At 45.5% G+C, this 11,387-nt stretch overlaps 1 protein-coding gene across 1 annotated transcript in view; it reads right to left on the reverse strand.

Annotated features, from left to right (window-relative positions):
- Positions 1-1,764: 1,764 nt before the first annotated feature.
- LOC139767435 (uncharacterized) overlaps positions 1,765-11,387 on the reverse strand; it is a 12,228-nt gene continuing 2,605 nt past the window's right edge. Inside the window, exons 4-9 of the mRNA XM_071696816.1 lie at positions 10,576-10,703; positions 9,579-9,810; positions 7,005-7,281; positions 5,586-5,664; positions 3,261-3,391; positions 1,765-2,665 (exon numbers count right to left, since the gene is read on the reverse strand). Coding sequence (XP_071552917.1) covers positions 1,833-2,665; positions 3,261-3,391; positions 5,586-5,664; positions 7,005-7,281; positions 9,579-9,810; positions 10,576-10,703 — 1,680 coding nt within the window. The 3' untranslated portion in view covers positions 1,765-1,832. The remainder of the gene's footprint in view (positions 2,666-3,260; positions 3,392-5,585; positions 5,665-7,004; positions 7,282-9,578; positions 9,811-10,575; positions 10,704-11,387) is intronic.

An 11,387-nucleotide genomic window follows, 5' to 3' on the forward strand; every position in this document is an offset into this window, starting at 1 on the left:
ACCACCACAACCACAACCACCACACAACCACCACAACCACCACACCACAACCACCACAACCACACAACCACCACAACCACCACACCACAACCACCACACAACCACAACCACCACAATTTTCTAGATGAAATAAATGTGATCACTATTCAAAGTTATGTTTACCAGAATTGCCCCACACTTTCCCTGCTGCTGTTTGGGGCGCAGCTGCAGGAGTGGCGTACATAATCCACCTCCAGGTTGATAAATGTCTTTATTGCTAATTATGATAATTAATTAAAGATCAGATAAGACTTTATTCTACATTTTATTTTGTCAAAATATGATTAACTTTGTTGGAGGAGGTGGTGTTAGGTAGTGTTGGAGGAGGTGGTGTTAGGTAGTGTTGGAGGAGGTGGTGTTAGGTAGTGTTGGAGGAGGTGGTGTTAGGTAGTGTTGGAGGAGGTGGTGTTAGGTAGTGTTGGAGGAGGTGGTGTTAGGTAGTGTTGGAGGAGGTGGTGTTAGGTAGTGTTGGAGGAGGTGGTGTTAGGTAGTGTTGGAGGAGGTGGTGTTAGGTCGTGTTGGAGGAGGTGGTGTTAGGTCGTGTTGGAGGAGGTGGTGTTAGGTAGTGTTGGAGGAGGTGGTGTTAGGTCGTGTTGGAGGAGGTGGTGTTAGGTCGTGTTGGAGGAGGTGGTGTTAGGTAGTGTTGGAGGAGGTGGTGTTAGGTCGTGTTGGAGGAGGTGGTGTTAGGTCGTGTTGGAGGAGGTGGTGTTAGGTAGTGTTGGAGGCGGTGGTGTTAGGTAGTGTTGGAGGAGGTGGTGTTAGGTCGTGTTGGAGGAGGTGGTGTTAGGTCGTGTTGGAGGAGGTGGTGTTAGGTAGTGTTGGAGGAGGTGGTGTTAGGTAGTGTTGGAGGAGGTGGTGTTAGGTCGTGTTGGAGGAGGTGGTGTTAGGTAGTGTTGGAGCAGGTGGTGTTAGGTAGTGTTGGAGGAGGTGGTGTTAGGTAGTGTTGGAGGAGGTGGTGTTAGGTAGTGTTGGAGGAGGTGGTGTTAGGTAGTGTTGGAGGAGGTGGTGTTAGGTCGTGTTGGAGGAGGTGGTGTTAGGTCGTGTTGGAGGAGGTGGTGTTAGGTAGTGTTGGAGGAGGTGGTGTTAGGTAGTGTTGGAGCAGGTGGTGTTAGGTAGTGTTGGAGGAGGTGGTGTTAGGTAGTGTTGAAGGAGGTGGTGTTAGGTAGTGTTGGAGGAGGTGGTGTTAGGTAGTGTTGGAGGAGGTGGTGTTAGGTAGTGTTGGAGGAGGTGGTGTTAGGTAGTGTTGGAGGAGGTGGTGTTAGGTAGTGTTGGAGGAGGAGGTGTTAGGTAGTGTTGGAGGAGGTGGTGTTAGTGTTGGAGGAGGTGGTGTTAGGTAGTGTTGGAGGAGGTGGTGTTAGGTAGTGTTGGAGGAGGTGGTGTTAGGTAGTGTTGGAGGATGAGGTGTTAGGTAGTGTTGGAGGAGGTGGTGTTAGGTAGTGTTGGAGGAGGTGGTGTTAGGTAGTGTTGGAGGAGGTGGTGTTAGGTAGTGTTGGAGGAGGTGGTGTTGGAGGAGGTGGTGTTAGGTAGTGTTGGAGGAGGTGGTGTTAGGTAGTGTTGGAGGAGGAGGTGTTAGGTAGTGTTGGAGGAGGTGGTGTTAGTGTTGGAGGAGGTGGTGTTAGGTAGTGTTGGAGGAGGTGGTGTTAGGTAGTGTTGGAGGAGGTGGTGTTAGGTAGTGTTGGAGGATGAGGTGTTAGGTAGTGTTGGAGGAGGTGGTGTTAGGTAGTGTTGGAGGAGGTGGTGGTGTTAGGTAGTGTTGGAGGAGGTGGTGTTAGGTAGTGTTGGAGGAGGTGGTGTTAGGTAGTGTTGGAGGAGGTGGTGTTAGGTAGTGTTGGAGGAGCTGTTTGGTGCGTCGCGTTCCGCGTTCCGTCGTGCGTTGCGTTCCGCGTTCCCTGGTGCGTTGCGTTCCGCGTTCCGTCGTGCGTTGCGTTCCGCGTTCCGTCGTGCGTCGCGTTCCGCCAGTAGGACCGGCACACAGCGGGTTTGTTCCTCCAATATGGCCGCGGGACGAGCCTGGGCAGGTCCTCCTCGAGGTCGTCCTCCAGCACCTCGTCCTCGGAACCTCGTCCTCCAGCGAACCAGACGGTCTTCTCGGGCGCGGCGGAGCCTGGAGGAGGAGGTCGAGGTCGAGGGCGACGCCCCTCGTCGTACCCTGCTGGAGGAGGAGGTCGAGGGCGAGGGCGACGCCCCTCGTCGTACCCTGCTGGAGGAGGAGGTCGAGGGCGACGCCCCTCGTCATACCCTGCTGGAGGAGGACCTCGAACCCCTCCTGACGGGTCCCACGACCTCTGCCGCTGGTGGAGGTCGTCCTCCACCACGCCTCCCGGGTACACGTCGTCCTCCGCCACGCCTCCCGCGTACACGTCGTCCTCCGCCACGCCTCCCTGGTACACGTCGCCCTCCGCCACACCTCCCGCGTACACGTCGTCCTCCACCACGCCTCCCGGGTACACGTCGTCCTCCGCCACGCCTCCCGAGGCCGACCAGTCGCGGAGACTGGGGTCAAGGTCGGCCTCCAGAGGTGGAGCTCGTACTCGAGCGCGCCTCCGCTGGGCGCGTCGGAGTACGAGGTCGAACTCCGGGCGTCTGAGCGCGCCCAGGACGAAGCGGGGAGCTGTGGCCACGACCACTGTGGGGGAGATGATGACGTCACGTGGCCCCATCCAACACACAGACACACACACACACACACACACACACACATATATACACATCTCAATGTATATACATCCATATTAGACCCGACATGAATTATACACATTGCTGTACGGTCGCATACACACACATACATATATACACATCTCAATATTGGAAAGGTTCACAATTTTGCCCGTGATCAAAATATTGCTATGAGTCCACTAGGGGGAATATGAAACAGGATAAGTTGCCAAGTGCAGTTTCGTGTAATAATCACATCATTAGGGGAGACACAAGAGAGAAATATAACAGTCAGTTGATATACATCGAAGACACGTAGCTACGACGCCATTTGGTAAACATGTTTACCAAATGGCGTCGTAGCTTCGTCTCTTCGATGTATATCAAGTGACTGTTATATTTCTCTCTTGTGTCTCCCCTGATGATGTGATTATTACACGAAACTGCACTTGGCAACTTATCCTGTTTCATATTTCCCCTAGTGGACTCATAGGAACATCTCAATGTATATACATCCATATTAGACCCAATATAAATTATACACATTGCTGTACGGTCTCGCTCACCTGAGGGCGATGATGACGTGGCCGGGGCGAAGAGCAGGTGTGGGTCCCTCCTGATGGGCTGCGTGTCCCGGGACGGTCCAGGTCCCCGGGGACACGTGTCCCGGGACGGTCCAGGTCCCTGGGTCCTACGTCTGAGGATGGGACGAAGATGTCCTTCTGTATACAACACTGGCAGGATACGAGACGTGTGTAGGATCACTCTCACTCACTCTCACTCACGAGACGTGTGTAGGATCACTCTCACTCACTCTCACTCACGAGACGTGTGTAGGATCACTCTCACTCACGAGACGTGTGTAGGATCACTCTCACTCACTCACGAGATGTGTGTAGGATCACTCTCACTCACTCACGAGATGTGTGTAGGATCACTCTCACTCACTCACGAGATGTGTGTAGGATCACTCTCACTCACTCACGAGATGTGTGTAGGATCACTCTCACTCACGAGATGTGTGTAGGATCACTCTCACTCACTCACGAGACGTGTGTAGGATCACTCTCACTCACGAGATGTGTGTAGGATCACTCTCACTCACGAGATGTGTGTAGGATCACTCTCACTCACTCACGAGACGTGTGTAGGATCACTCTCACTCACGAGATGTGTGTAGGATCACTCTCACTCACTCACGAGACGTGTGTAGGATCACTCTCACTCACGAGATGTGTGTAGGATCACTCTCACTCACTCACGAGACGTGTGTAGGATCACTCTCACTCACTCTCACAAGACGTGTGTAGGATCACTCACTCACTCTCACTCACGAGACGTGTGTAGGATCACTCTCACTCACTCTCACTCACGAGACGTGTGTAGGATCACTCTCACTCACGAGACGTGTGTAGGATCACTCTCACTCACGAGACGTGTGTAGGATCACTCTCACTCACGAGACGTGTGTAGGATCACTCTCACTCACTCTCACTTACGAGATGTGTGTAGGATCACTCTCACTCACTCTCACTCACGAGACGTGTGTAGGATCACTCTCACTCACTCACGAGATGTGTGTAGGATCACTCTCACTCACGAGACGTGTGTAGGATCACTCTCACTCACGAGATGTGTGTAGGATCACTCTCACTCACTCTCACTCACGAGACGTGTGTAGGATCACTCTCATTCACGAGACGTGTGTAGGATCACTCTCACTCACTCTCACTTTACTCTCCCAAACCCAAGCCTCTCCCGAAACTCTCACTACGTCTTCTGTGGCTTGTGGACTCTCCCTTCGACCTCTCACACTGGGGCTGGTCCATACTCTCCCCGCACACCTCTCTCCCAGGGATTGGTCGCCACCATAACACACTCCCCACAATCACCCCGGGGCCAACCATCACCCCATCTCCTCCCCATCATCACCCCATACCCTCCCCATCATCACCCCATACCCTCCCCACCATCTCCTCCCCATCATCACCCCATACCCTCCCCATCTCCTCCCCTCCATCACCCCATACCCTCCCCATCTCCTCCCCTCCATCACCCCATACCCTCCCCACCATCACCCCATACCCTCCCCATCATCTCCTCCCATCATCTCCCCATCTCCTCCCCATCATCTCCCCATCTCCTCCCCATCATCTCCTCCCCATCATCTCCTCCCCATCATCTCCCCATCTCCTCCCCATCATCTCCTCCCCATCTCCTCCTCCACATCTCATCCCCATCATCATCTCCTCCCCACCATCATCTCCTCCCCACCACCATCATCTCCTCCCCACCACCATCATCTCCTCCCCACCATCATCATCTCCCCACCATTATCTCCTCCCCACCACCATCATCTCCTCCCCACCATAATCTCCTCCCCACCATCATCTCCTCCCCACCATCATCTCCTCCCCACCACCATCATCTCCTCCCCACCATCATCATCTCCCCACCATTATCTCCTCCCCACCACCATCATCTCCTCCCCACCATCATCTCCTCCCCACCATCATCTCCTCCCCACCATCATCTCCTCCCCACCACCATCATCTCCTCCCCACCATCATCATCTCCCCACCATTATCTCCTCCCCACCACCATCATCTCCTCCCCACCATCATCTCCTCCCCATCATCTCATCCCCACCATCATCTCCTCCCCACCATCATCTCCACCCCATCTCCTCCCCACCATCATCTCCTCCCCATTATCTCCCCACCACCATCATCTCCTCCCCATCATCTCCCCATCTCCTCCCCATCATCTCCTCCCCACCATCATCATCTCCTCCCCACCACCATCATCTCCTCCCCATCTCCTCCCCACCACCATCATCTCCTCCCCATCATCATCTCCCCACCATCATCTCCCCACCATTATCTCCCCACCTCTGGACCTTCCAGTAATGATCTGCCTCCAGCAGGAATTGCCTGGACTGTGACGTCACTGTTCGACCGTCCAGAAGTTCTGGAATGATAAATGATAACTAAATTATTATTAAGTCAATATCATTCCAAACTCACTATTAATTAAAGGTAATATATTCTCGTAAAGTGGACTACGTTCTGGAATGATAAATGATAAATGATTGATAATTACTATATTATTTATTATTATTATTATTTATTATTATTATTTATTATTATTATTATTATTATTATCATTATTATTATTATTATTATTATTATTAAGTCGATTTCATTCCAAAGTTACTATTAATTAGAGGTAATATATTCTGGTAAAGTGGACTACGTAGCAAAGTAATGTAATCTTAATGTAATAAAAAAATAATTACTTCAGAAATACAATTAAGTAATTAATATAATCATATAAAATTCATTATATAAATACGTTAAAGGTGTTAATGCAACGTAGACATAACTGGCGTTTATCAAATAAATGAGATAATTTAGTTAAGATACGAACTTTGTGTGATCAAAAGCTATCATTTCGTATAATGAGTAATTAGCATATTATAATTAATCCAAGTGTTAATTAAAGGTTTATTATGGCGAAATGCAGAGTTCTTTTGACTCTAAATGCTTAATGACCTAATTAACATCTGTACACAAATTGTCATTAATATCTAAGGAAGTGGAAAGTCTGAGCAAAATGTTTATATAATCTCTAAGATAATTAGTATTATTTAATAGTAATTTATCTCTAAGATAATTAGTAATATTTAATAGTAATTTATAAGATTATTAGTAATATTTGATAGTAATTTATCTCTAAGATAATTATTATTATTTAATAGTAATTTATCTCTAAGATAATTAGTATTATTTAATAGTAATTTATCTCGTAAGATAATTAGTATTATTTAATTGTAATTTATCTCTAAGATTATTAGTAATATTTAATAGTAATTTATCTCTAAGATAATTAGTATTATTTAATAGTAATTTATTTCTAAGATAATTATTATTATTTAATCGTAATATATCTCTAAGATAATTAGTATTATTTAATAGTAATTTATCTCGTAAGATAATTAGTATTATTTAATCGTAATTTATCTCTAAGATTATTAGTAATATTTAATAGTAATTTATCTCTAAGATAATTAGTATTATTTAATAGTAATTTATTTCTAAGATAATTATTATTATTTAATCGTAATATATCTCTAAGATAATTAGTATTATTTAATAGTAATTTATCTCGTAAGATAATTATTATTATTTAATCGTAATTTATCTCTAAGATAATTAGTAAGTAATTATCATTGTGTAATTAGATGTATGGTAAGATAATGGTTTAGTACCAGCCACGCCCACCTACAACCAGTGGGCGTGTCCACCCACCTAGAGTGGGCGGGGAGGCGCGGATGAGGGCGGGGCGATAACGTCTGTGGGCGGTGACTGGGTTGCCACTCAGGTCAAGCTCCTCCAGTTGACCCAGACGACCCAGGACAGCTCTCACGTGACCCAGGTGGGTCAGGTCATTGTGGGCCACCCGCAACACCTGCGTACACACCACATGGGTCACACCGCCACCCTGGGTCAGTGAAGGAAGGAAGGAAGGAAGGATGGAAGTGAAGGAAGGATGGAAGTCAAGGAAGGAAGGATGGAAGTGAAGGAAGGAAGGAGGTGAAGGATGGAAGTGAAGGAAGGAAGGAAGGAAGGATGGGGTGAAGGAAGGATGGAAGTGAAGGAAGGAAGGAAGGAAGGATGGGGTGAAGGAAGGATGGAAGTGAAGGAAGGAAGGAAGGATGGAAGTGAAGGAAGGAAGGATGGATGGAAGTGAAGGAAGGAAGGATGGATGGAAGTGAAGGAAGGATGGATGGAAGTGAAGGAAGGATGGAAGTGAAGAAGGGATGGAAGTGAAGGAAGGAAGGAAGTGAAGGAGGGAAAGAAGTGAAGGAAGGCTGGAAGTGAAGGATGGAAGGAAGTGAAGGAAGGATGGAAATGAAGGAAGGATGGAAGTCAAGGAAGGATGGAAGTCAAGGAAGGATGGATAGAAGTGAAGGAAGGATGGAAATGAAGGAAGGCTGGAAGTGAAGGATGGATGGAAGTGAAGGAAGGCTGGAAGTGAAGGAAGGCTGGAAGTGAAGGAAGGAAGGAAGGAATGATGGGGGTGAAGGAAGGATGGAAGTGAAGGAAGTAAGGAAGGAAATGAAGGAAGGAAGGAGGTGAAGGATGGAAGGAAGTGAAGGAAGGATGGAAGTGAAGGAAGGAAGGAAGGAAGGATGGGGTGAAGGAAGGATGGAAGTGAAGGAAGGAAGGAAGGAAGGAAGGAAGGATGGGGATGAAGGAAGGATGGAAGTGAAGGAAGGAAGGATGGAGGTGAAGGAACAATGGAAGTGAAGGATGGAAGGAAGGATGGAAGTGAAGGAAGGAAGGAAGGAAGGATGGAAGTGAAGGAAGGAAGGAAGGAAGGATGGGGATGAAGGAAGGATGGAAGTGAAGGAAGGAAGGATGGAGGTGAAGGAACAATGGAAGTGAAGGATGGAAGGAAGTGAAGGAAGGATGGAAGTGAAGGAAGGAAGGAAGGATGGAAGTGAAGGAAGGATGGAAGTGAAGGAAGGAAGGAGGGATGGAAGTGAAGGAAGGATGGAAGTGAAGGAAGGAAGGAAGGATGCGATGAAGAAGGGGACTGACGAGGAGAAGCGTGTCAGAAAACGGAGGGAGGATTGGACGCTATGGAAAACTGGTGGTGGGGGGGGGGGGGGGGTAGACAGTTTATCACGTGGTTATCAGTTATCATTTTGTGGGTCGTCATATATATATTATATATATATATATATATATATATATTATATATATATATATATAATATATATTGCATATGTTTACCAAATGGCGTCGTAGCGTCGTCTCTTCGATGTATATCAAGTGACTGTTATATTTCTCTCTTGTGTCTCCCCTGATGATGTGATTATTACACGAAAGTGCACTTGGCAACTTACCCTGTTTCATTTTCCCCCTAGTGGACTCATAGGAATATATATATAATATATATAATATATATATTTTATATATATAATATATATATATATATATATATATATATATAAAGATGTGTATTAATACATATGTATAAAGAATTATTATATGTTAGACTGAACATCATTCACACAAATTTTCTAAACGCACATGGAAAGAGAGAGAATTATAATGATACAAGAACATCTAAAGCCTATTGTATTTTGTAATACAGTAAGCACAAGCGAAACTTGCTGTATTCATTATTCTTGCTGTATCATATACATTACTGTCACCATGTTAGGTGCTCATATAAACATCATACTTTGTGTAACATGCCTTCACCCTCTCAATCAATACCCTCCCATATAATTTACCAGGAATACTCAACAAACTTATACCTCTGTAATTTGAGCACTCACTCTTATCCCCTTTGCCTTTGTACAATGGCACTATGCACGCATTCCACCAATCCTCAGGCACCTCACCATGAGTCATACATACATTAAATAACCTTACCAACCAGTCAACAATACAGTCACCCCCTTTTTTCATAATTTCCACTGCGATACCATCCAAACCCGCCGCCTTGCCGGCTTTCGTCTTCCGCAAAGCTTTCACTACCTCTTCTCTGCGGGAAGTCCACAATAACGCGTACCAATATGACCTCTTGCAATACTTACATCTATCTGTCAGTCTATCTGTCTGTCTATTTATCTATCTACTTGTCCGTCACACCGTCATTGTTGTACGGGCAGTCACGTGTCGCCCAATTCCCCCACCGTAAACACTGGCATTGTGTGCAAAGCGCATGACGTCATTCGGTCATCACTACAGGAAGGGGAACAGGATGAGGACCATATTGTGTGGTAAGAACCAACCACAATGGTCTATGGGGGGGTGGACAGAAGACCATCCCATGGTGTTATGGGAAAGACCCACGCCCTACGCTACGCAGGGGCCTGGCCTGTGGTGGCCTGTGGGATGGGGTGGTATGAGAAGTGACCAACCCACCTGGATGGTGGCCAGGGCGTGGGGGTCGAGGACAAGGGCGTCGCCTGGCGGGAGGCGCTGGTACTGTGCGTGGAGCTCCTGCAGGCCCCCAGGCAGGGCTTCGATGACCCCGACCCGGTTGCCAGGCACCAGCAGACGACGGAGACTCACCAGCTCCTGCAGGCACTCCAACCTAGAAAACGGGAAAACACAATGCTAGAAAACGGGAAACAAGGTATTCCAGGCTAGAAAACGGGAAGACGCATGTCTGGAAAACGGGAAAACAGGTATTCCAACCTAGAAAACGGGAAAACGCATGTCTGGAAAACGGGAAACAAGGTATTCCAGGCTAGAAAACGGGAAAACACAAGTCTGGAAAAAGGGAAAACAGGTATTTCAGGCTAGAAAACGGGAAAACACATGTCTGGGAAACGGGAAACAAGGTATTCCAAGCTAGAAAACGGGAAAACATGTCTAGAAAACGGGAAAACAGGTATTCCAGCCTAGAAATCGGGAAAACATGCGTTCCAGCCTAGAAGACGGGAAATCACAAGTCTAGAAAACGGGAAAACAAGCATTCCAGTCTAGAAAATGGGAAATCACAAGTCTAGAAAACGGGAAAACAAGCATTCCAGTCTAGAAAATGGGAAATCACAAGATTAATTCCAAGCGGGAAAGCTTTAGCTGTTGGGTTCTAAGCTGGGGAGACTAGATCATTATCTCTCACTTGGTGTGTAGAGATAGCGGCTGGTCTCTCACCTGGTGATGTATCTCTCACTATCTCTCACCTGGTGATGTATCTCTATCTCTCACCTGGTGATGTATCTCTCACTATCTCTCACCTGGTGATGTATCTCTCACTATCTCTCACCTGGTGATGTATCTCTCACTATCTCTCACCTGGTGATGTATCTCTCACTATCTCTCACCTGGTGATGTATCTCTCACTGTCTCTCACCTGGTGATGTGGTTGTCATGGAGGTAGAGTTCGTGCAGGAGGGTGAGTGGCCACAGGTTGGAGAGACGTGTGAGATGGTTGTGCTGCAAGAAGGCAACCCGCACCCCGGGACACCACGTGACGTTCTCCTGAGAGAGAGAGAGAGAGAGAGAGAGAGAGAGAGAGAGAGAGAGAGACCAGTAGGTTTATGTAATGTTCACACCAGCACTACTGCATTAACCTGTATTCCAAACCTCAAACATTGACAAAGCAGAAAATGATTTAATAAATGATTTACAAAATTTAATAAATTATTTACAAAATGATTTAATAAATGATTAACAAAATGATTTAATAAATGATTAACAAAATGATTTAATAAATGATTTACAAAATTTAATAAGTGATTTACAAAATTTAATGAGTTACAAAATTTAATAAATGATTTACAAAATGATTTGATAAATGATTTACAAAATTTAATAAATGATTAACAAAATGATTTAATAAATGATTAACAAAATGATTTAATAAATGATTAACAAAATGATTTAATAAATGATTTACAAAATTTAATAAGTGATTTACAAAATTTAATAAATGATTTACAAAATTTAATAAATGATTTACAAAATGATTTGATAAATGATTTACAAAATTTAATAAGTGATTTACAAAATTTAATAAATGATTTACAAAATGATTTAATAAATGATTTACAAAATTTAATAAATGATTTACAAAATGATTTAATAAATGATTTACAAAATAATTTAATAAATGATTTACAAAATTTAAGTGATTTACAAAATTTAATAAATGATTTACAAAAT

This window comes from Panulirus ornatus, chromosome 61, assembly GCF_036320965.1.
Source record: "Panulirus ornatus isolate Po-2019 chromosome 61, ASM3632096v1, whole genome shotgun sequence".
Lineage (NCBI taxonomy): Eukaryota > Metazoa > Arthropoda > Malacostraca > Decapoda > Palinuridae > Panulirus > Panulirus ornatus.